This window comes from Aptenodytes forsteri, unplaced genomic scaffold (assembly GCF_000699145.1).
Source record: "Aptenodytes forsteri isolate BGI_AS27 unplaced genomic scaffold, ASM69914v1 Scaffold50, whole genome shotgun sequence".
NCBI lineage: Eukaryota > Metazoa > Chordata > Aves > Sphenisciformes > Spheniscidae > Aptenodytes > Aptenodytes forsteri.
In genome coordinates, this window is record NW_008795126.1 from 36,345 (window position 1) to 62,056 (window position 25,712).

The 25,712-nt window shown below is 46.2% G+C and overlaps 1 protein-coding gene across 3 annotated transcripts in view; it reads right to left on the minus strand.

Moving 5' to 3' along the window:
* ZC3H18 (zinc finger CCCH-type containing 18) overlaps window positions 1–21,388 on the minus strand; it is a 41,212-nt gene extending 19,824 nt beyond the window's left edge. For 2 of the 3 annotated variants that reach the window (XM_009277265.1, XM_009277264.1), the window contains exons 1-7: window positions 20,793–21,388; window positions 17,328–17,412; window positions 14,447–14,595; window positions 14,033–14,125; window positions 13,221–13,378; window positions 9,832–9,958; window positions 8,346–8,644 (exon numbers count right to left, since the gene is read on the minus strand). In XM_009277265.1, the coding sequence (XP_009275540.1) occupies window positions 8,346–8,644; window positions 9,832–9,958; window positions 13,221–13,378; window positions 14,033–14,125; window positions 14,447–14,595; window positions 17,328–17,412; window positions 20,793–21,383 (1,502 nt within the window). In that variant the 5' untranslated portion in view covers window positions 21,384–21,388. The remainder of the gene's footprint in view (window positions 1–8,345; window positions 8,645–9,831; window positions 9,959–13,220; window positions 13,379–14,032; window positions 14,126–14,446; window positions 14,596–17,327; window positions 17,413–20,792) is intronic. The other variant, XM_009277266.1, reaches the window with a different exon arrangement.
* Between the last annotated feature and the right edge of the window lie 4,324 nt (window positions 21,389–25,712).

A 25,712-nucleotide genomic window follows, 5' to 3' on the forward strand; every position in this document is an offset into this window, starting at 1 on the left:
GCGCAGCCGGCCTGTGGCTCCCAGCCCAGATCAGGCAGGAAGGCTGCCCAGAGCTATGCCGAATACGATAGCTGCTCCTGGTGCTGCACTGCTGGGTGGGTTGAGCTATGTATTTCACCTCGAGAAGGGGGAGGCTTTCTCCTCACTTTCACTCTTACAGCTGGGTAATTTTCACTTCCCGTCTTGTGCTGGATCTGGCGCCTGTTGGAGCTCTCCATGTGCCAACTCAACTCCTTAATTCGATAGGGAGAGGAAAAAAATAAAAGTAGTTTGCTGCTGGGTCAGCGAGTCCAACCAGCCCATGGCGGGGTTTGAACAACCGCGAGAGCTGACCCACAGTGAACAGAGGAGGGAAGGAGAGAAGCAGCCTGACTGCTTCAGGGTGGTGAGCCATGAGATCAGCTCACGGCACTTTACACGAGTTCGTCCTCAGCCCAGCACAGTTACCCAGGCTGCTGCAGTCCACGCTGCAGGCAAACCTAACGCACTTTGGCACAGAGAGTGGCTGGCAAGAGAGTCATACGCTACCAAAGCACACGTGTGAATCCCTGTCTCCTTTTTCCACCAAATTCCAATTTTTAGGAAACATTTGAGAATTAACTCCCTAATTAGGTAAGCCTATGCCACGAGTTTTTTTAACAAAAAAAAAAAAATTACAGAGGGAGTAAAAGAGACTGACAAGACGGACTGATCAAAAGCAGCTTAATTTCCTTCCAGAGCCCTGAGGAGCAGCATCCTGCGTCACCAGGGCACGAGCGAGGTCTGCAGAGCTTAGCTATTTCCGAAGCCCATTTTAACCTTAAAATAACTAAATGCTTTATTTTCCAGAACGAACACGTTAATGCATATTTGGCTGGAATTTAATTACAGCAATCAAGCGGAGAACTGAAGCTGAACGTGGCTTTGGCAATGAGAGGAGGAACAAAGGCAGCTCCAGCTGGCAATGCAAACCACAGCGTAGGTCAGCCAGCTCCCAACTGCACACGCTCCGGCTCCCAAATAAACCCCGTTTGAAGCACGTCACTGAATTCGACAAGAATTTGGAGGGGGAAAAGCGGAGCCGCACGGCTCAAGTTTTCCTCCTCATGTATTACGCAAATGATGCCGAAGCATTTCTAATCTTACGAGGGGAAAATAAGCTTCCCGGGGAAAAGTGCTTCCTTCCTTCCCCCTCCCCGTGGGACACGGCTCCCACAGGTAACGCAAACCTTATCACCCATGGTCACCAGTGACGTCAGCCTGGTTCCAGGGCTACTGTTTTGGCTGGCAGTTACAGCTCAATTTTCTGAAAGAGGAAAGTCCACCGATGATTTAAAACCCTTTTCGTTTCTTGCAGGAAAGCAAGAGTTGCGTCAGCAGCACCGGCACGAGTTTTCCTTCAGTGTCAGTGGAATATTCCAGAGGAAACGGACTCGAGGAATGACTGGAGCCATGTGCCAAGGCAGTTGTGAATGGACCTGCAATTGCTGCAAAATAAACTCCAGCAGCATGCACGCACACGGGAAGATTTTTCCCATCTCGGCACAATAAAGTCGCTCGTGTGGCTGGAGAGGGACAACAGCTCCCAAAAGCCACCTACGTGCGGCTATGACGGGAAGTGCTGAACCTTGGAGCCGGTGCTAATTGATCCTGGTGCAATAGTAGCAAAGAATATGCTTTTCTCAAGATGTTTCGATCTAAAGCAGAGTTATCAGTTGCTTTAAAAAAAAAAAAAAAAGATTTCTTCAAAGCCTGATGGGGAGAGGCTTGGAAATTAAATAGTGGAGATACAATCTGAACCTACAGTATGAAATCATCACAGCAGGTAGATAAACATATCTGAGATGTGATCTACCCTAAGGGCTGAGCATTTGACGCCTTGAGAGCCTCCTCTAAATGAGAGGCACCCGCGTGCAGCGATTCTGCCCCAGTCTTTGCAATGTTTTAATAAAATCCAGTCTGGGAGATCTCTCCAGTAATGCCATCTCTGAAATGCCAAAGAAAAACATTCCTTGAGATCCACATCTGAGTCACTTGATGCCCTTCATCTTGATTTACGGTTACGAAACCCTTCTCCCTTTTACTGTGGAAGCAGAGGCAGAACCTCAAGAACCATGAAGACTAACGAAAACTCCAGCCAACAGAAATCCTTTGTGGAAAACTTTGAAAAGTTTTGCTGATTTGCTTCGCGGAGAGATTTTATTATCGCTAACTTCCCAAATGAACTGGGAGCATAAATGAAAGCGAAGCCGTCTAACCAGGTTCCATTGCTCCAGCTGGAAGCTGCACCACAAAAAAATAGGGATGTAAACAAGTTGTTGTAATGTTTATCACCGCGGTGTTACCATACAGGGCACTCGACTATGAGTCCTAAGAACTGCATAGCAGCACGGGGCATGTTCTGTACGTGGGGAGGAGGGAAATCCTTTTCTGGGCGACGCTGCACCGTGTGGCACTGAAGGCAGCATGGCAGACCCGCTGTGTGCGGGAGGAACAGGGGTCCGGCTCAAGCCTCGATTCAGCCTGGGAAACCCAACAGCCTGGGGCCATTTGCTTCTCTTAACTCACTGCGCTCCAAGAAGCTGCCCAGGGAAGGTGCAGACACCTGGAGAGCAAATCTATGCCTCTTGACAGAGGCTGCTTTTCCCCCCTCAGTAACTTTTTATGGGTGTTAAGACTAATTCAGAGCGCTCCAGGATCTTATCGATGCCTGACCCGAAACCAGGAAGAGCACACCGTTGTCTATCCTGCCTGCTCTTCCTCCTGTGGCAGGACAAACGGGAACAAATGAAGGATTTCTTATAAGAAACAGCCGACACCTCCACAGGGAAAACTAAGAGAAGACAAAATCCACCAGCCTACCGCACCATCTTTATACAACAGGATGAGATGCTATTACTAAGCCCACCAAAACACCTAGCTCTATTTGAGCAACGGCTCCTTTCGTACAGAGCCCCCACACTCAAAAAATAGGGAGGAGATCCAGCTGGCGGCATGGGGAGACCACCAAAAGCTGTCGGGAAAGATGATGACGACCCAGGGACACTTAGAATTACAGATTCTTCTGAAAAACGAGTTCAGTCAGTTTGTGATCACACACATACACACACACTATCATGAATCACTCCATTTGCATGCCCTTACTTTTGCCACTCCTTTATCTAATCAACGTCATTCCAACACTTTCTAACTTGCGAGCCCTGGGTAACCTGCATACATCGATTTTAGACTCCAGGTTATCCTGTTCATTAACGTGCTCACCCCAGAGATTAACAACGACCTATTACAAAGACAACTTGAACTAGCTTGAAAAAATAATGCAAGGGTGAGCTCTGCCAAGAGAACACGTAACCTTTTGTCCCAGGGGCTGCAGCATTATATAGCATCTCACAATTGAGGGCTACTGCCACCTCAACAGAAGCTGGAAAGAAGCACAACACTCCTTGCTGGAAGGGTTTGACGAAGGATTTATGATTTGCTACAGGACAGCTGCCCTTTCTGACATTGCTTTAAATTTTACAGTGTCCCTACTCGCAGGTGTTATTTTTACTTTTTAATGGCTGCATAAGTGCATTCCATCAATAATCTCTAGCCCAGCTGAAGAAAGCTTCCTTCCAAAAAACTGTTGTGTGCGCGATAATCACAGGACAGTTGACCGGGACCCTGCTCCTTCCTGGCAGCTTCGGAGCTGCTGTCACCTCCTGTCCGGACTCTGGAACATCTCCAAGGACAACAGCCTCCTCCTCCTCACCCGACTTGGCACCGGCGTTCCACAGAATTTGGGGTCCGTATCACGGGCCCTGACCAAACTTGTCTGCGTGGAAATAGCTTTTAGGTCAGACTTCAGGACAAACTTCCTCAAGAACTGGAGATGACATTTCTCACCCAAAGGTTCATTTTGCCACGCTGCTTCTCACCAGGGCCCACAGCATCCCCTGCAGAGGAAACCCAGGTGGGAAAGAAACCAATGCCCATCTCACGGACCTGCAGCATGGGATCGCTGCTTCTTCTTCCTCCTCGCTTGGCTGACAACCACTTAGTGCAACCCCAGCCAACAACGCAGCGATACCGAGGCTGCTGCCCTCGCCAGTGGGTCCAGCTCCTCAATGTCCCTCAGTATCCCTCAGTGCTTTGGAAATACAACCGCTAGCAGGTCCCACGACACGAACCGCATTGCTTAACGCGCTCCTGAAACAATCAGATTCGCTTGCATGATGGTGGGGATAAAGAGCTATGCAACAATAGAACGATTAAAGCAAATTACTCTTCCTGTGTGCAGGGCCTTCGCTCACAGCTAAAGACCAGCAGCCCGGGTAAGAACGTCTTGCACTGCTCTAAGTCTCTTCAAATAAAATATTTCATGCCACTTCTTTATCACTGAAGTGATTTGCACAACAGTGAGCTACACTGGCAAGACAGAGATACAAAGCAGAAATTTTGCACTCAGCAAAATCAGTCACAGCCTGGGGCATCAGAACTCGTTCTGGAGATGGGGAGCACAAGGACAGACAGCCAAGTTATCCTTCTAATTGATCATAAAGTGTCCTGGCTTGTTTAACTGTTCGATGCCTGAGGAGGAACAATTTTACCAGCATTGCAATCTCGGATTATAAACTTCTTGGAGTGCTCATCTTAAGCTTAGGGAAAAAAAAAAAACAAACAACAAAACCAAAGCATAAAGCAGCAATTGCACACTCCTTCAAAACGTGACAAAATCTGACATGTGACAATCCTACCTGAAGCCCAAACACTGCAGTCTCTTCTTTTAAAAGGTTTAAGGAGAAACATTTGCCACCGAGTCTGTTAGGGTTTACAATCTTTGTTTGTTGTTAAATTCTAATCCTCCTCATCTGTAGCAAGCAGTGATGCCATAAAGCAGAATTGCACACTCCTTCAAAACGTGACAAAATCTGACATGTGACAATCCTACCTGAAGCCCAAACACTGCAGTCTCTTCTTTTAAAAGGTTTAAGGAGAAACATTTGCCACCGAGTCTGTTAGGGTTTACAATCTTTGTTTGTTGTTAAATTCTAATCCTCCTCATCTGTAGCAAGCAGTGATGCCAGGAAGTCCTCTGGCTTCTCTTTGTTATTAGCCTTAACTGCTCCACTGCTGTTTAGAGATCAGAGTAAACCTTTCTGCTTTCAATATAATGGAAAGGGAATTTGTTTTCATGTTCCTGGCTATTAGCTTTTCGAGTTTTCTTTCATCCCTTTCGACTCTGCATTCTGTATGTCAGTTTGTTCCTTCCTCCAGCCTCTACTTGAGGGAGCTCTTAGGCTGATGGACAGACCGGCATCTACCTGTAATTACAGACATCCTCAGCTCTGCCTTTGGCAAAGCTCCTCGCCACTTGCACAACCCCTGTGGAGCAGTTTTCCAATCTTCCCAGCTCGTTAGTAAGGGAAGAGCAGGGCCACGTGGGCTCCGGCTGGAAGCGGCGCTGCCTTTGGTGCAGGAATGTTAACGGGCAGCTGCCTGCAGCCCGGCGCGCGCCAGCCCCCATCGCCGCATGACGCCTGGGAAGGCCGGACTTGCCAAAAGCTGGGATCTAGTGATTAGGGAAAGCCCGGAGTCTATAAATAGACCCACAGGTGAGCGCTACGCCACTATCGTGCATCCTGCTGTCCAGGAAGGGCGAAGCAATCACAAGCATTTTACATATTAAACAAACTCGGGAGCTGTTTAATCCCAAGGTGCCAAACCCGACCCTCTGCAGCACGGCACGAAGGTATTTGGAGAAAAGGTGAGACGGCTCGAACGGTGGCACTGTCACGAGGAAGTTTGGAGCCTGTCAAAAAGGTTACGTGGGACAAAACAGCACTGCCCAGAGCCAAGTCACACCGTAAGCGTGACAGAGGCTTCTGGGGCATGCAGTGTAGGGAAACACAAACTGCCGGATGACAGGTGTCTTCTCCAAGGGAAAAGAAGTTGAATTATGCTTTCCGTTTGCTAAAAAGCTTTTTCAAAACTTATTTCTGCAGTTTTATTTTCTCTGCAAACAAACATCCATACACCTGTAAACACTGCAGTAAGAGCGTTCATGTTGACACAGGTTTCAACAGCGGGAGCTGAAGTCCCATTAAGAGTACTTGGAGAGCTGCCTTCAACAGCGTAGGACTTTTGGGTTTACTGGTAAGTACTCCCATTAATTCCACTCTCCTCCAAGAGGAGATACTGTATGTAGGTGCTGACCTAAGATTTTTTCTGGAGATTTTAAAGCTTTCCGCTCAGTATTAGCTCCCTATTCAACACAAAAATTACAAAACGGTTCTTGCCACCAGCTTTTAAAGCCCCGCAGAAATGAAGCCAAAGGCAAGCCCTGCTTGCTGTCCCTCTCTCCCAGCTCTGCCTGGCCCTACAGTCATCAGCGCTTGCGTTACAGGACAAGGCCGAGGACACTTCCAACAGTAGATTCTCTACGATTCGCTTCTAGAAAGAATAGCGGACTTAAAAAAAAGCAAAAGAGGCATATCAAGGACTACTGTTAATTTACCAAGACTCGTCTTAAGAAGCCTGTTTTGGAGATCCAAGAGGCATCCACAGCTCCCTTAAGCGGTGCTTATGTCAGGAGGGGGCACGGGAGGGAATCAGGGGACCTGTATCCACAAAGCACGTAACGTCACAAACACTGTAAATCCCGCCTCTCGGCTCACACAGATGGTTACACGGGGCGAGATGGATCCAAGATTGGCGAACACGGCCATCGCTCCTACCCAGCAAACCTTGGGCAGCACTAATAGCGAAAGCTCTCCCACAAAGCCCTGCCCCATGACCCAGCACGAGCGTCAAGGGAAGGAGCAACCAGCAGCCTCAGCCTTGCGTGCAGTGATCCCGGTCAGGGTGACTGTTAATGACTAACAACCTGAGCTGCCCATCAGCTGATGTCACTTTCATCATCGTCATCATCATCACATGGTTCTGGAGAGCGAGATCTCTTCCATCACTAGCCCAACGAGAGCACAAACCAACAGCAAATGTGGCAATTAAGGTGCACAAATTATGGTTGTAAGTGAAGATTATAATTAAACATAGCATATAATTAAATGTATTCCTATAACCACTCTGACACTGCTACCGCACCAGAGCGCTCACAAGACACCTTCAAACTGTTCTGAAACTGTGACTTCCTCTTGGAAAAAAGGGTCATCATCAAAAATTAGCTTTCCTTCTAGTAATGCAAATAAAAACTCTGGGTCAGATTCAAGACTAAACCCTGCTCCCACCTGAAACCACACAATTCCACGTGGTACCTCGTTCCAGGCCTTCTTAGCCCTGTTCTTCATTAAAACACACTCTTCCTCACACTCACGATGTTTCACACCTTCCTCTAGTGCTCGAGAAACAACACAGACATCAGGCAGAAGGAGAAGCTCCAATATGTCTTGGGAAACAGCTCCCCTGCACCCCTCTTTGCCCCAACACGCACATACACACGCTTGTGTGTCCACATGTTCCTCAACACGCTGTCAGAAGACTCCATCTGCCACTAGTTTCCGAGACACTGACGCTGCTAATCAGCTTTCCTGGAGATGTCCTTCAGCAGGAAATTTGATACTTTTCTCCGATTCTGAACCGAAAGATGTTGCGACATTAGAAATTCCCATAAGACAAGTTCTATATTCAGCTGTGATATTTATACAGTGCTTTACAAAATATGCCTAATACACAGTACGCTGGTAAACCACGGTACTTAAATAATTGACAGAGAAACAAAATAGGATTCGCTTTTGAAATTCCTAGACTTTTAGTCTGTCTGGTTCAATTTTCTCTTTCACACAGGTCAGAACCAGGACTTTCAGAAAAAATGGGCAGAGGCAAAAAACCTGACTCCACACTGCAATTCCACCGTAACACCTAGCAGAGACTCATTTCAAGGCATACAATGCCTTCATCTTTTCTAGCCTCCCTTAGGAGTTTTACTTAATAAATCTCCAGCTGCTTTTGCTATCCACAAACTCCCAAACCAGCCCTGGTTCTTCTCAAAGGACATTTGTCAAGGCCTCAAAGGGAGTCGCCACCATCTGCAGGACTCCCTCAGCACTGGGGACTCAGCCAACCTCCCAAGACGTACTCTAGCCTCAAGGGAACAGGGACACGCCGAACATCTCCATACCTACAGGACAGATGCTCTCCTCCTTTCAGAGTCAGGTTAGGCACACTCGGTTCTTACCGATGTTTTAGCTCCACTTAGTGGCCAGCAAAGCTCATTTAAAGCGTTGCCTTCCTCTTGAAACTACCGCTTTACTCAAGAGTGGCGGACAACAGGGATCTTCTGCACTGTGATCAGCGTGAGCCTGGTTCGTGATCCACAGCTAAAACAACGTCAACTAAAATAGCAAGTCTGAATTCCAGCAAACACTTACCTCGGTAGCAGTGGGGACCGGGGCTTTGGTTTTTCCTTCTCCTTCTCACGGTCCCTGTCCCTGTCCCGGTCTCGGTCCCTGTCCCGGTCCCTGTGCTGCCTGTCTTTTTCATCTCTCTTCACTCGCTCCCTCTCACGTTCCCACTCTTCTTTCCGCCGCTGGCGCTCCTTGTCACGCTCCCGTTCCCTTTCTCGTTCTCGCTCCCGCTGGCGCCGCTCTCGCTCCCGTTCTCGCTCCCTCTCGCGTTCCCTTTCTCGTTGTCTGTTCTCTCTTTCCCTTTCCCGCTCTCGCTCTCTTTCCTTTAAAAAGAAAAAGAGAAATCATCGTGATGATTTCTTGTTAGGTAACATCTCCCAACGAGGTGGGCAGCAAAATTTCAAAGTCTTGGACCGCAAACAATTACATACGCCCTCCCATGTTAGAGCAAAGTATTGAGATAAATAATCTGGAGCTTGCTGGCCATCACTGTTTGCTGAGCGGGCAGAAAGTGGAGAGGAACAAGACACCGCATCGTATTCATCACAGTTGTAATTTTCAAAGGCAGCAGTCAAAGATTAATTTGACTTATTATGCTTATTAAATAAATGTATTGATGTTTACAAGTATTTACTCTCATTGTTAATCATGTTTATAACAAGCTAATTAACTTTACAAGCAAGCACCATGAAAATAATTGATAATGCATCATGTGCAACAATAGTGAGGACAGGCTCCTGTTCATGCACTGCTTCTGTAGAACAGCAAGGTCTTGTAGCACAGGGAAAGCCACTTTTTAAAGGATGTGACGAATACCACTGAAAAGCTCCCCACCGAGCAGGATTTATTATTTTTGCCACTACCCTCGAGGCACAACAGTTTGCATGAGGGCAAAAGCAAGCGGAGGGAAAGGGTTCACAGCCTTATTTTCACCGAGCTTTACACCTTACAGCAGTGCAACACCAGCCAACTGCATCTGGGATTTTAGCAACTGGCTGGGCGCTTTCCTCTTCTGACTCAAAGCAAGCAAGGTGCAACTCCACCAGTGGTGGACAGTCATGCTGGAGCCTCCATCCGTACACAAATCATGCCTGTCCAAATCTAATCCTTTCCGTCTGTCCCAATAACCAACAAGCGAACCGGTCCTCAGTCAGGTTATTTCCTGGATGCTCCCTCCCCTCTCCCAACATTTCCAAGAACGGCTGCAGATGCGGCCGTAAGCGCCGCACCACTGCCTGGTACGCGGAGGGGCAGCCAGCGCGCATGAAGAGGAACCACCTTCCCATCTCAGACATGTTTTTGCCTTCATCACGCTGAAACAGAGTATCCTCCCATCCCTGCACCTAGAGCGTGTTCTGTGCAGTAATTAAGTCACGATTTAATTATTTGTAAGATTAAGCATCTTGAACATACGTGAAAAGTCCCGTTTCAACCACTGCACTGGAAACATGACAAGCACCAGAAGCACCTGGAAGAAAGTTGAAAGGAAAAGTGCGGGAAGGGGTATTACCTTACTTACTCTGTAGTTACGGTATGGATCTGGGTCTGTGTACTGAACCCTGAAATTCTCATACTGCCCACCACGCCAGAACCGTTCTATTTCATAGTCATAATAGGGGTCTGTATAGGGATCAAGCCTACAATGAAAAACAGGGAAGGTTAGAAAGGGAAATATCACCTTGTCGCCACACAGAAACTCTACGTATTCTAGGCCAGGTCTTAGTCACTGTGCACTGACGAGAAAAAACATCTTCAACGGAGTATGACCGTACAAAGTGGTTTATTTTCTACATATCCCAAACAGACAGTCTTTTTTAAGTGAAGCTTATCAGAGAAAAGCACAAACCTTTCTTGATAAACACAAAAAGAGAAACACTACAAACCAAATTCAGCCTTCAAATCAATGTGGTAAAAAATGCAGAAACACCGATTGCTTTTTATAGCCACTTCAAATGTATGCAAACGTAACAGAACACGTTTTGCCTCATTGATTTAGAGCTGCGTTTTCTGTCCATGCACACAGAGCTAAATCTCAAGCACCCTCACATCCGAAGTGGAACGGATCGTGATCTCCTACTCCCCTGCCACCGGAGGCGATGGGTGTATTCCCAGTGCCGCCAGCACAGGACACGAGCTGTTGCTGAGCTTTCCACTGGGAGAAGCTAAGCTTCGGGGGCAGGCCAGCAACGCTCTGTCCCTATGCCTGGAATTACTCCATGCAATGAAGGTAACCACATCTGCAGCTGATATTCTCCAGTGGAAAACAGGTGCTGGCCCTCCAGCACACAAATGAACTGGCAAGCACACCCTGCTCAACTGCAAAACCGTAATTACTTTTGGGGAGGAAAAGGATCTAAAAACCACCCTCCTTCAATCTGTAATGTTTCCTCCATTGGATGATTTCTGTTAACGTTATTTGATGTTTTTAATTCACATACTCAACGCTATCCGATCCCTGCCAGCCACCTGGAGTGAAAATATCAGATCCGTTGTAGAGATGGGGAGGTGGGTACAGGAAACAAGAAACTTCCAGGGCCACAGAGGAGTCAGTGGCAGAACTAAGATCATAAAGCAAGTGCTCCCAAATTCCAGATTATCCATAACGAGACTCTGACTTGTAAGTAAGAGGAATAAAGGGCCCACTTTTGCATTTGAAAAAGTGCCAAATAATCTAAAACAGGCGAAGATGTAAGTGCTGCCCTGCAAGTCAAGCGGCTACCTAGATTTCTTTCAGTGCTTTTAAATGGTTTAAGATTTCTATTTTTGCCTGAAACGATAAGCCAAGGGAAAGAGTACCAGGGAATCTTGAATACTGATGCTTAATTCAGCAACAAACTCCTGATGCCAACCAGACAACAGTCTGGATTTGGTGACATCAGGTGTTCAAAGAGACACCAAAAAATCTCTAGCTACACCAAAAAGGAAACTCTTTACTTTTCAACCCAACCTCAAATCCAAATCTCCCCGTTCCCTTCCTGTAACATTTGTGGACTTTTTATTCATTTAAACACGCATCACTGCTGTGCATTTAGATAATTCAGTGCTTAAATCCTTAGGCAAATAATTGGTATCACCCAAAAAATCAAATACGTCCATTCGGTTAATAAACTGCCCACCACACCTGATGGGACAGCGGTCTGTGGCCTAGGAAGTTTTAAGAAGTACAATGGAGAAAGGAAAGGGAATATTTTCTTACAGTTGCAACAGTACTGGAATCAAAGACCTGCTTACCCATAGTTAATGTTTTCTTTGATGTCCACCTCCCTATAGTTTTTCAAAAAAGAAAAAGGTATTCATGAACTATTTAGACATCTTCATATGTCACAAGACAGTCCTGAAAGCATTTATCAACATCCCAGCTGCACCACCAGTGGTTAGTTTGCTGCAAGGTGTCAATCTGTGCAGTAAGTGTGTGCGTGTGTGAGAAAAATCACCATTTTCTAGAGTTTACAAGCAGCAGCATCCTCATGACTTTTGCCTTCACACACAATGAAGATATTTTAACGCCACAGTATGGTTATGCATAAAGGTGCTTGAATTTTCAGGAATGCCATTTGTTCGATTACTTCCGTTTAACACTGGCTACATGCAATAAATTTTTTTCCTGACTATATGAAAAACCCAGAGAAGTCCTGTACCTAACACAACAATTCTTACATCAGTGAGGCAGTGGCATAAAACAACTAGAACGCTGATGCTAGTTTTCGTATACAATCATAAAATAAAGACACTATATGGTCAACCCACAGAGCACTGGTGATAGTGTGTCCCAGGTGCAACTGAAAGCCTTCTCAGAGGAAGAGAAGACCAATTTCTACACAGGAAAAAATTAATATGGGGCAACCGTTTTGTTACAGTCTGCAGAACTGAGTAGATAGCTTCTTTTTAAGACGGGGAAAGGAATTGCAAATTCCAGAGCAAATCAAAGACTACTGAACAACAGCCTAACCTGCTCCTTTTCAGACTTTTTTTTTGCAGTTCATTCACTCTAAAGTAGACAGAGCCACGCCTTGCGAACACTTTCTCTGCGAGTGAGCAGAAATAATCCATAATCTGCACATGTGGGAAGAACAGTGGATGTGTAAGCAAGAGAGAAACAGAGATCCACCTGTATTTGTGCAGAATACAAGCCTCTCAGTAATTGTTTTTCCATTCCATTTCTTGGCTCAAGAACTACTAAGCAAGTCTCTCAGAGCTGACTTATTCATCCTTGCACCTTCTTCTGCCTGCCCTCAGTCGTGACAGGAGTGTGTCCGAGGTCTCCAACATCTTACGTTTTACCTCCTTAAAAAAACCAATCACCTAAACACTTCAGTTTAGGGTGTTTGGTTTGGCCCAGGCCATGCCCTGACAGCTAACAGGTTTGCTTTCTGACCAGCGTCTTACTGAATAGTTTATCTGGGACTGGTCAAGATGCTTGTTAAGACCAGCTGCTGTGCCAATGCCCTTGCAAATAAACACCCAGCTGGTCGAGACAGTACAACCGCTGCCCTGAAGCTCTTGGATGTTGAGCATACTCCAACTTTGCAGCCCCAGCTTTAGCATTTTAAAACTCTCAAGGGTTGGAATAGGAAAAACAAGAGGAAAAAAAGTCGGAAGAATGCACTGGCGTGAGGTAGGCAATGCACAGCTAGATAGTGTCCTTGAGGGACCAGTATGCCAATGACACTGAAGGCGGAAAGGTTTAAAGATGACTGTAAAGGAGGGTAGTGTTGAACTGGAGCGAGCGGAGGCAGCTCAAGTTTTTAACGGGTGTACATACTGCTTAATGGAAGTTGTTTCCACTTCCTGAGGTGAGCATTCCTCCCACTTGGAGGAACAAGTTTACTGAAGACTGCCATACTGCACTACATTTCCCACCCATCTACTCCACGTAGCAAAAACAAGACTGCGTCTTACGCTGGATCTCTGACGTCTCTGGTGATGCGGTAATTCCAGTCGCGGAAAAACTCGTTTTCTTTGTCAAATTCACGCTCGTCTTCTCCAATAGTCACAGTGAACCTCTTCTCCTCAAAGTCAGGCTCCTGTTCTTTTCTCATAGTTGCCTTTTTTAATCCCTGCCATAACATAAAAAAAACACTGTAAAGAGAGAACGTTTCTGAGGCACAGAGGAATTATTAAAATAATTAAATATTAATTAAATTAATAATATTAATTTAATATTAATGCAATATTAAAAATCCTTCACTTGGGAGAAACCTGCTCTTCAACTAAAACATCCTTCTTCTGCCCAAGTCTTATGAATGTGCAGGACACAGGAGTTTTCTTGACACAGAAAGTGTAATTCACAATTCCACCAGCTCAGAACAGCAGCAGACAGGCAATAAGAGTTTCACACGTGCTGACCCCATTTTCTGAAACGATCAGATGCATGGACCCTATAGGTGCTAGAGAAATAGGTACTGAAGTAAGGGAAACTGGATCAGCTTCAAAAGTTTTGCTTTGTGGAGGGCTTGACTTCAGGGCCACAAACTTTCCCTAGCTCATGTTAATATAAAAAAAACAAACCTGGATGCCAGCTCCTCTTGACCGTATAACAACTGTGATATACAGCAAGATGCAGTTAATAGGTTGAAAGGCAAAAGGAAGGCTCCTTAAAAAGAGCAAGACACTAGATGCTCCAAAAAGAGCTCTTCCAGCATCCTGCTCTCAGCGAAACAGGCCAGTGGATTCTGGAGACAGTCAGCATATTTCCCGAGGATGCCATTTACCTCTTTAGCGTGGCGGAGTCCTCTCTCCCAGGCACTTTCTGTTGGAGGGTCTGGAGGGGGTGGAGGTAAGATTTCATCAACAACTGGCCCTCCCTGTTAGAAAGGTGAGAAGAGGAAAGAGACAGACACTTGACATTAGTTTTAAGTAGCAAACTCATGCTTTGTAAACAAGTTACCCCGGAGTACCTCCGGATGCTCCGGAGATGTATCAGCAGGACATAAGCTGGGACACACATGGAAAATTATTCATCTCTACTAGCAACTTCAAGACCACCTTTTAAAAAATCACGTATCCAATAGATGTATTGAATTTTGCTAAAGTACTAGTAGCTCAAATAAAATCTTCACTTCTCCTAGAGCAGGAGACAAAAGCTATGTGCAGAAGCCATAGATTCACAGAAAAGATGTCCATACCCAAGGGTTGGCTGGCATCAGTGGGTGAGGGCCGATAGGAGGAGCGCCATTTGGGGAGAAGGGCTCAGGCTTGGAGATCAGGGAGTAGTTTCCTTTGTCATTCACGCCAGGGTGAATAAATCGACAGTTCATGCCCCAAGTACAGTGACCTGCGGAAATACAGTTCTGTTAGACCCCTGTTTGCCTACAGCAAGCATTTGTTCAGCCCCACAACCATTTAAAAGCCATCAAGGAATAATGCTGTTTCAGACAATGAGGCTTTTCTTCTCTCCAACTTTGTTGAGATTTACCCGTTTTCATACACATGGAAAGACACTTGCCACTCCCCCGCCTTCCCAGAGAGGACAAATAGATCCAGCCACAGATGGATGAACGTACAAGAACCTTATTATGGCGGGGAGAAGGGAGGGATGGATGCATACACACCATCAAGCAAATGCAGTAATAAGGCTATGAGCTCTTCAAGTCTTATTAACGACAAACACTTCAAGTCAGGAGCTTTACCTTTTACAGAAAACAACGAATATAACCTGACAACAAAAAGCATCACAGTGCATTCAAAACAAACAGCTTCCTGGTGAGGCATGAAGTACATCAAAGCTTTTCTCTCCAGCCGACTCCACAGGCTGGCCAGCACAAAGCAGGAAAGGAGACATCGCTACGGAGGGCAGCAGACGAATCTGAAGCTGCTCATTAGCTTTAGGTACCACCCTCAAAGAGATGGTAACACTCAGGGGTCTCTAACAGGATACAAAGCTAATGCCCAACTTTATTTTAGCTTGCCTTTGAAACAAAAGCCTTTTTTTTTTTCCGGCAATCCACTCAACGTCAGGCAACAGACATTTTGCAGATTTCCCGGCAGACACCTGCATCACAAAGTCACTGCTAATTCAGCGCTAGCTCAGGCATTAGCACAGTGACTTTAGAGGCAATGGAGCATTTAACACTGCTGCGGCCCAAGGAGGAATCCCCAGTCAAGGCTGGCAGGGCAGCATGTCAGAAATTCACACTGCACCTAGGTCCCTGGAAATGCTCCTCATCAGTCCCAGATTAACCACGAGCTGGTGTTCTCTGTCAGAGGCAACGCTGGGCGCTTTTGTACTGTCAAACGTCGCGAGAGCACAAATCCCTTTGCACAGCAGCTCATGGAGCAACACATCCTTTCTCAGTGCCTGAGCACCGGGTGTAGGGGCTGCCAGACACCTACGCAAACACTTACTATCCCTACTGAAGTGTCAAGGGGAATGATTACCCTGGCAAGTAAGGGGCCCTGCTACGTATGTCAAGTGGCTACACATCAAGCTACTTCACTGGAAGGCTTTGCAAGCTAGTCAATTCATGCCACTGGACAGACGCAGCCACACGAGTGCTCCTCAGACACAGCAAGGACAAAAATCTGAATGTCTTCAAGGTCGCACATGAGCAGCGCCTGATCTCCCTGGTGGCAATAAAGCCTTTAAGGGGCGAGCAAGAGTGGATGTCAGCGTTACCTGAACCCACGCCAAATCAAAGAAAAACAACTGCGGCAGGAGATCCTGCAGCCTGAACTTTGACTCAGGCAAATATTTCCACGCTGCATAGAGGCGTACGTCACACTGAGGATTCAGGAACAAACAGCATTCCTTGCCGAGGGACTTCCCTGTTCCACCATCTTCACCAACACGTTCGTGCCTCAGCACAGGCAGAAAATTTGATACCGGAAGACATTCAGGAAGCCAAGTACGCGATATCTGATGGTCACATCTCCGGAAACCCCCTAAGCAGTTCCCTACGTTGCATATGCCAGTGACGCAAGGAATAAGAGACTCCACCCTGTTCTCCACCCTTCTTTTAATTTCAGATTTTCATAAATTGTTTCATGGGAGATTGTAAATAAAACCAAGTAAATGAGCAAACATTAAGTGAGATGAAGCTGAAGGAAGTGGAAGACAGCTATGATCAGTTTAAATAAGAAAACTTTTATAAAACCTATTCTCTACGCTAAAAAAAATTGCAGGACAGTCTAAGATAGCTGTTGTGCAGTTGCACAAACTTTGGGGAATGTCCTATCAAGAAGAATTAAAAAAAAGAAATACAATTGCTTAGATTTAAAAGTTTCAAGTCTTAGGTCTCATTTGCAGTAAGAAATACTTTTTATGATTTCCTAACCCCAATTCCTTCCGACTGAGACTGACAATCCCAATCATATTTCAGAAATGTGGTACGTGATACAGCGTGGAGCAATCTTCCGGCCTGAGGAAAAAGCTTCTATTTACATGAGGATTTTTTTTTTCCAGCTGACCATTTCCTCAGCCCAGTGGAAGTACTGGCCACCACCACATCTCACCCTGTCAGGTCCAACGTCACCCCTCGAGCATGCCGTCTCGCTGGGGCTTCTGGGTTGCTTGCAAAAACAGCTATACGTGAGCTGCCAACACCTGACACCATTACGCAGGCAACGCAGGAACCTGGTCAACAGATGCGTCTGCAGGGGCTGCAGCAGCTCGGGGGATGTCAGCATGATGTCACATCAATATTTCTCAGCAGGAAACAGTATTTCTAGCCCTACTTTTTATTTTAAAATTTCATCAAATGTCTTTTAATAACTGGGGAAGTGGGATGGATATGGGATTGCAAGAAACAATTACGTTTTGGCAAGGCATGAGCTTGATAAGAAACAACGAGTATTTGCCATTTTTGTTTTCCACAGAACAACCTCTAAGCAACAGCTGATTGTTTGTTACATCAGCCCAAGCAGTTTTATTCCATGCTGTTTTAAAAACACTAGCAAGTTTTCCTTTATTTGCTTCTACTGGGCTCACCATACTTAGGGCAAAGCAATTTTTGCATATTGGCTCTATGTAAATTCAGCATCTGGCCACCAAGCCGTGCATGTCATTACCTTTCATGAAGAATCGGCAGGTGGGACGTGGCCTCACTTTTCTGTCGCTGGGGTCTTTAACTTCTCCTTCTTCTAAGTCATCATCCTGGAACAGACAGACAAGCTGACATTTCACGTGGTGCATTTTCTGCAGCGACTTGACATTTCACAATATGGTCAAATATCAGTCACTGAAAACACACCCTGGAGCAAAACACAAGAGAAAAGCAATATAAAGTTACAATAAATACCCGTGGGCGTCCAATGCACTGCTACAAACAGGAAGACGCATCAACTTCAGTGCTTCAAAGGTGACTGCAAAACCCTTCAGGCGTTATGGACACCTTGGTGCCACAGCACAGACCAAGGTTTCAAGCTGCTCCATTTTACCCGATATACGCTTAAAGGCTCAAAATCAACGGTACAGTGGATTAAGCTCTTATACCTCAGCTGAACGGGGCTGGCTGTGCACTTTTAGCTGGCAGTACGTGCAAGGCAGTTAGAGGCAACTTCATACTCTTTTGAGGCAAACGAGCTAAATCGCGTTACCTTTCCTTCCCGCAGGCTAACAGCGTGCGCACCGACAGCTACCGCGGCTCCGCTGGTGCGGGCAATACCACTACCCTTCAGAGCCTTTAAACTGGACTGTCCCCTGCTCAGCACTCGTGTCATCCCTATTTAGCTCAAGCCAATTCCTTCTGTTCATTGATTTAAAATACACCGTGGTATTCCTGCATTAATGCAATAACCCAGTACAGACATCACACACCTATACATCAAGTTCTGAAGGATGGCTGCTATTACAATAACTAATTATAAAATGCTTCCCCACAACGCTGAGCGACAATCTCGCACACAAGCTTTTCAGGAAAAAAAAAGTCACACGTATTTCTTCCAGTCCTCTCTGGCAACAACTTGACACCTTCCCTTCTACTCCTCAGCTCCACACAGGAGTTGTGAATCAGCTCTAACAAAACTCTACGTTATCCCCAGGCACAGCAACCCCAGGAAGAAATTCTGGGAGACGGAGGTTGCTTCAAAGATCCAAGAACCGCAAGGGACGAGCGTGAAATAACAGTCATGAAACACCTCCAGAAGAAAGTTGTTGAAACTTTAAAGTACCAGCCTTTGCCTTTGCTCTCCAGGGAAAAAAAAGCCTTCACTGGCTTCATTAGGCTGCATCCGAAAAGTCAAAAGGAGCTAAAAGGAGGTGGCGATGTAGAAGGCAAAGGCATACACGACCAGAGAGTTGTCAGAGGTATCTGGCAAGGAATTCAGTTATTTATCCTAAAAGGCACCCTGGCCTTCCCTCGGCCTGCCTCCATTTCACCGCCACAGAAGTTGTCAGCGTATGAAACACATCTGAAGAGGGAGCATCTGGTGGAGGCCTTCCCTTTGCGTGGCAATCGCAGCAACCCTGTGGCAGCGACAGCGGTTGTCTACATGGAAAAGATTAAGAAAGTTATGTACTTTGATCAATTTAGCAGCTGGAAAGGAGGAAAACCATCACTCGGCTGTAGATAAACAAAGGATGTGCAGAGATGGGTTAACAGCCCATTCCTCTGAGGGCAATACAAGGAGAGCTCTCCTGAACAAGAGCGGATTTTAAAGACTACACATATATTCAAATTAAAATTTGCATTAATATCCCCCCCCCCCCCCCCACACAGAACCCTGTGACCAAGAAAGCAGAATAAAATGCAGAGATTTAACAGTTTCCTCCAAAGCTGGGGATGGCATTCAACGACGCGTGAATGGTATAACCAGCTCAACTCTGCTTCTTTCAAAAGAACTGTGTGAAGTCTTTGCAAATGCTGTACTTGAACAAAAGGGAAAGTATTTATTTCTGTGAGGTCTCCTTGGAATCAGGCAGCTGGGAACCCTGTTATGAGTTAATGTATGAAAACCAGAGTACAGATTCATCTTGTGCTTTGTAAGGAGAGCGCTCTCAAGAATGCCTTAGACACTAAAGGAAAGCATTCATATTTTAATCAAGAAGCAGGCATGGAGTCAGGACTCCAGGATTTTTTTTTTTTTTCTCCTCCTGCCTGAACTCTCCCACAACACACCAAATTCCTTGTAACTGAATCAGAAATACATGGGAAATACGTGTTTAACAAAAATCACCTGCCAAAATGGGCGTGAAGAACAAAAAAATAACATCACCTTTTTTTAAGCAACAGAACTTGTCAAAGCACCATTAGAGTGAAAAATACACAATATACCACTCTTCAATAAAAAGGGAGGAAGGTCTCTCCAGCAAGGCCCCGCGAGCTTCCCGAGCATGCGGCCAGGCCAGCTACACAGCAATGGGGACGGGAAGGCAACAGCATCTCCCAAGTCTGAACCCTCCCTTCCTTGGCTGAGAAGCCCCACCAGTGACCCCATCCGCAGTCCACTGGTCCCTTGCCTGGTCACCAGGATATTCTCGCAACACTGCCCCAACCTAGTCTAGTTGTGCAGGAGCACTTTTGGCACGGACAGCCAGGAGCAGAGCCAGCCAGGTCCTCTGGACGGGCACCTTCTCTTTGCAGGACTTTGCACTCCCACTATTTGGATTCAAGTAAGGTGGCCACCAGACCAGGAACCCCCAGGAGGGTTTCTACTTCTGTGAGTTCCTGGTCTGGTAGACACCTTACTTGAATCCAAATAGTGGGAGTGCAAAGTCCTGTCTTCTTCTGCCTGGAAGAGGGAAACTGGTATTAAGCTGTATTAAATACAACTGCTGTACTGCAGTGCTTCCTACCTAAACACAAACATGCATAAAAAGTGCTATTTGCCCTAATCTCCAAAACAATTAAAACCAGTTTTCAATTTTTCTAAATAGCTGCGTTTGTTCTCCGCTGTGAAACAGTAGCTACTGGGACTGCACATCCCTGAACACATCACCCAAACCATGCGCAGGGGCTGCCTGGTTAGGCACTTTCCAGAAAGCTCAGCACCCCGCGTTTCTCTTCCATGCGCCCAGATGCTGCTAGAGCCCAACAAAACAGCTCAGGGCCACGGGCTGCCCGCACACGCCTGATGCCTCAAGCACACGGCAGCCACTCTACAGCACCAGCCTCTCAACCTAAACTGATGAGACAGCTTATGAACGCCTAATCCATGGCTAAGTAATTTGCCGTCAGCATCATTCAAAAGTCCTCTGAGAGCTGAGGCAGAATAGTTTCTTAAAGCACTGGAGCCCTGCCATATTCAACGGGAACAAAGCTTATTTGTGACGGCTCTGACCATATTCGGCACAAAGTTCTTCTACAGTACGTGGCACTAGACATCCTGGCCACCGAGTTTAGGACTTGGTACACAGTATGCTCTCACCTCCAAAGAAAAAGTGTGTTACTCGCACACTGGGGAGGGACACAGCTAACAGATACTCGCGTCAAGGAAGAAAGAAGGCTTGGCAGCCTAACAGCCAAACGGTTCTGAAACACAAGGATAGGTCTCTCCCTGTAGGACTTTGCCCACCTCGGACCAGCTCCTACTTACATCAATTTCTCCATCATCAATTTCTCCATCATCCTCTTCTTTCTTCTTCTCCTTGAGGGGATCCTGACTGTCCTTTTCATCATCACTTTTGCTGCTGGATTTTTTCTCATCTTCATGGGCATCATCTCCTTTCTCCTCTTCCTCATCATCCTCACCAGCAGCTTTCTCACCATCCTCCTCTGCAGCAGGAGCACTTGGCTCCTCAGGAACTTCCTCATCATAGTCCAACTCATGCTCATCTAGTTCACGGGTGACAGAGGACGCTTCATCACCAAGGTCATTTGTCCGGTCTTCCTCCTCTCCTTTGCGAGGCGGAGGGCTCTTCAGCTCCCCGCTTTGCTCGTTGTTGTCCGACTCCTGAGACTTGGTTTCGCTTAAGCGGTCCTCTTCATCCGAGTGGTTCTCCTCTTCACCATGACTCAGTCCCCTGGCTGCATCCTCCTCCTCCTCTCCCAGGACGCTGCCTTGCCCACCCTCTCCATCAAGTTCCCGGTCTGAACCACTCTCCTTCAGGACTTCGTCATCGGAAAGCTGCTGGTCCTCTTCGTCAGGAGAGCAGGGGTTTCGCTCAGGGCTGTCGGAAACGTCCATCAGTACCCAATAGTCTGCAGGGGGTAGAAAACAACACTCGTTATGGGGAAACAAGCTGGGAGATCAAGAAAGGCTCACCTTGCAGAATTTGTACTCTCGTGTTTTCCCTCCTAAAGAAGAAAAGGTTGCTTGAATTCATGAACAGGGTTTGTCATAGTACCTTCAAGAAGAAAATACAGAGTTGAAACTGCATAAAGAACTGACTCCAGTGTTGTCCCAGACTAGATAAGAGTGTGCTACTCTTCACATACAACGATGGAGCTCGAGGTTGGAATTTCACCTACAAGCTCTAATAGGTGAGGCTGCACAAGCATTCCCACCAGATCGCCGTCAGAAATCCCAAGGTAGCCTCCTCACCCCAGGCACAATCAGCAGTGGCATTTCTTCTGTGAACAAGCGAGTGAGCTTCAGAACGTAGGGCCAGGTTTTCAGGTGTGTTTTGTAACTATAAGCACATGGCACCGCGAATGGCACAGGCTCCTGAAGAGGCACAGGAGCACAACTTACAGTGGTTCTGGAAAAACAGCCTATATATTTACAGTACTTGTTACACTGCATCCAGAATAGATATTCATAGATATCCATGAAAACTCTTGGATTTTTAATCAGGTTTAATTTAGACAGTGCATGTATTGCCATCTAATCTCCACCTGCTTTGTACAGTAAAGATTCAAAATTCCTTCAAAGAAGCAGATCAACTTCATAACTGTCTGCATCACGCACTTCTGCTAGAAGCTCAGTATGAACGTGTGCTTGGTATGAGTAAGTTAAGAACTAGATGTCTGCTTAGAATAAGCATAATAAATGCAACAGAAAGGGACAAGATGTAAAGCAGGAAAAAACCCCAACCCATACATCTATTTATTTTACTCCAGAAGACAAAAAAACCATGAATTATAGCAGAACTGTCTGACCCAAGGAACTGGTTGAGCTGTCTCTTACTAGGAAGATTACTGTTTCACGTCTAGACAAAAGCTCTTGGTGATTAAAAACTCCTACCCTTCGGCTGTGGTCTCTTGCTGCAGCATGTCCTTAGCCCTATAAACAATGATGCAACTCCTTCCTCGCCCCCCTCAACAATAACCAACAGTGCTTCAGCTGCCTCAGAAGAGCCCAGGCTGAGAAAGGTGTCTTGGCGGGTTTTCCGGCACCGAGGCAGCCAATGCTCAGAGAGATCAAAGCACCCACTGTAGTTCTCTGGTTGTACCAGTGGAACAGTTCAACAGAGGCACTGGCTCTTCTCAAGGTGGCACCTTTCCAGAGGACTAAATTCACCGTTTGAGTATACGCCACCTCCTCCTCCTCCAGACCCAAAGGTTTGTACAGGAACAAGCTTGGGCGCCCATCAGACAGAAATGAAAAGCTAAAGACAAACCCAAGGCTTACAGAAGCACATTTAGGGCTAAAGAAAAGCCACGGGGTTACAAACCGACAGGATTCCTTCACCTTAATATGTATCGTGTTTTACTTCAGCTGTTCCTGGCTACAACCTCCCCACAAGCACATTTACTGCTGGTGTAACAAAAACATGGCATAAATTACCAGATTTTTACGTGCTATTTTTAAGACCTTTGGCGCAGAAATACTACAAAAACAAGACTCTGGTAGCTCCTTTAAACACATCCAGCAATCCTTCCTGAAATAAAAGTTACTACCACTAGGCAGCTCTGCACTACTTAACCTTTTCCTGATCCACCCCGTCACTTTTCTCTGCTACGCTCTTCCGACTGGTTCTGCATAGTAAAGGTTATTATTTACTAAAGGTTCTTATTTACCATCAAAGAGCAAGAACACAGGCAGAAGGCACACCAAGCCACAGCATCCAAACAGACTGCCATGCGCTGTAAACGCGACCAAAGCAAATCCAAGCCTTCTCAGCATCCGAAACCCAAAACATTTTGGTAACAACAGAATTGGGGATCTCAGTCCCGAAATACGGCAGGGAGGTAAGCGCAGGGAACGTGCAGCATCTCTTCTGCGTGTTAAGAGCCCCTGCCTGGAAATCGGGAAGGCGTTACAACTTTGTTACCCGTGCTACTCGTCTGCTTCCTCATCAACTTTCCAGGACCAGGGTTGTTGTATTTATGTCTTGTATGCTGCCAGACTACTGTCATCACTGAGATAGCATCTCTCGCCTTCGCTGTAGTGAAGACATTATTAGCTGGTATTTGCAGCAAACTCTCAAGATGAAAGTCACACTCAAGAAAACACTGCTCGTTGTACTACGGGAGGTCTGCAAAGAAGGAGCTAAGAACATTTCTCAAAAACGAAAAGGAAAAAGCGCTCCCAGAAGCAGTACAAGCCTATACGTTAGTACCCAGCAACTTCGCTCTACTTCATGTCTTCAAAGCCCTGCACAAACATCAGCTAATTGCTAAATGCGGGGATGATCTAAATATTCAACGGGGCCCCGAGCAGCAGAAGAGTCACATTTTGAGCTTCCTTACCGGCTACTCTTGTTTCTCCGCACATTTGAAGAAGCTGGCTCTTGCTCACAACCAAAGTCGTGATCTTACTGAAAAGTTAAAAGCCAAACTAAAAGACAGCAATTGCCTCCTGATGATAGTGGCTCTGGGCAGTTAAATAGGGTGTAATCTGAAACAAATTATATTCTTACAGAGTATATAAAGGTTGACGCTGAGTTCGTAAATGCTTGCACAGATTGTTACCGGCTTTAAGAGCAATTTTATGGCAGCAGTTTTAATCGCCTAAGTGCCTGAGAAGTTACGCTTTGCGTGCACGTAGAACAACTTAGCGTATTACACCCGAAAGGTCAGCCTGAAGAGGCCAGCAGAAATGTAAAAGCTGTCAAGTGCAGACGTATTCAGGAAATTTGTTTTCTGATTTCTTGCAAATAAGCAGCACCAAAGAAAAAGCGCTGAAGCGAACTAGATGCCTTTCTGCATTCGACATCGAGACCTTCAGAGGGGTGGGGGAAAACAAATACGAATTCATTCTCACCGCCAGCTAAGGCGATTAGTAGAAAACATTCACCTCCACTGGCAGCTATTGAAGTTATTATACAAATCCACTGCATCCGTCAGTTACAATAATTTCCTATTACTTTCCATCGGCAGAAATTATAAGAAACACGATGAATGACAGCCAAATTGAAAAGGGTTCACAAAAGCCAGGCAGCCCGTTTTTGGTGCCTATTTCCCTGGATTCAAGTAACAGCAAGTTCCCCTTCGGCAAGAGGCCTTATGTCCTCCCTGGTGCCTCTGTCTGCGCGGGCAGCGATGCAATGCACAGAAGGCACTTATAGTTCCTCCACCACCTCTTACGCAGAGCTATTTCGGTGAGAGCCACAGTTCAGCCGGTCTCCGAGGGCTGTTGCTCCAAGTTCACCAGTAGGCAAGAAAAGATACCCCAAAACCAATGAACCAGATTTTTGCTTCAATCTTAATGTGCAACAGCATGGAAATGCCCCAAAGCGAACCCACGACACGCAAGGGTAAAATCAGAAGCAGGAAAAGAATAGGGAGATGGAAATTAAAAGAAAACTGTCAGACTAATGATGGAACAGGACTAGATAGCATTTCTGCTGTATGACGGCAAGATTCTGCTCTAGCAGCCATCCAAAAGTTAGGCTAGCCTCTCGCCCGCTCACTGCCACAGCGACTCCTCCTGCAACGGGGGAGATCAAGACGATAACGTGTCCTCCAGCCATTCCTTGGCCCTGTGCAGCCCCAAGGCTCTGAGCCCAGGAGGAGAGTGAGGGAAGGCGGCGGTGCATCCCAGTAACAAGCTTTCGGGCAACGGCAACGTCGCAGAAGCACGGTCCGAGATGGGAGAACGCCTTATCTCTGAGCTAGTCGGTATTACTTGTAGTCACTCGTTTGTAGAAAAAAGAAATAATTGAATTTTATGAAAGGCAAAAGTACCAAAGTAAGAATTTTGCGAAGTGCTAGAGCACTTGTTAGAGTCACTCAAACTTCCTCTGAGCCCAGGAGGAGAGTGAGGGAAGGCGGTGGAGCATCCCAGTAACAAGCTTTCGGGCAACGGCAACGTCGCAGAAGCACGGTCCGAGATGGGAGAACGCCTTATCTCTGAGCTAGTCGGTATTACTTGTAGTCACTCGTTTGTAGAAAAAAAGAAATAAATTGAATTTATGAAAGGCAAAAGTACCAAAGTAAGAATTTTGTGAAGTGCTAGAGCACTTGTTAGAGTCACTCAAACTTCCTCGCAAGCTCCAATGGATTTATTCTTTGCATGGTAGCAAGTTTAACTCCAGTTTAAAGTGCATGCCCCAAGCGCTGTCTCAGAATAATCTGCAAATCACAGTTTATCCCAAATCTCTGAAATCCTGCAAGGTTGTTTTTTTTTTTG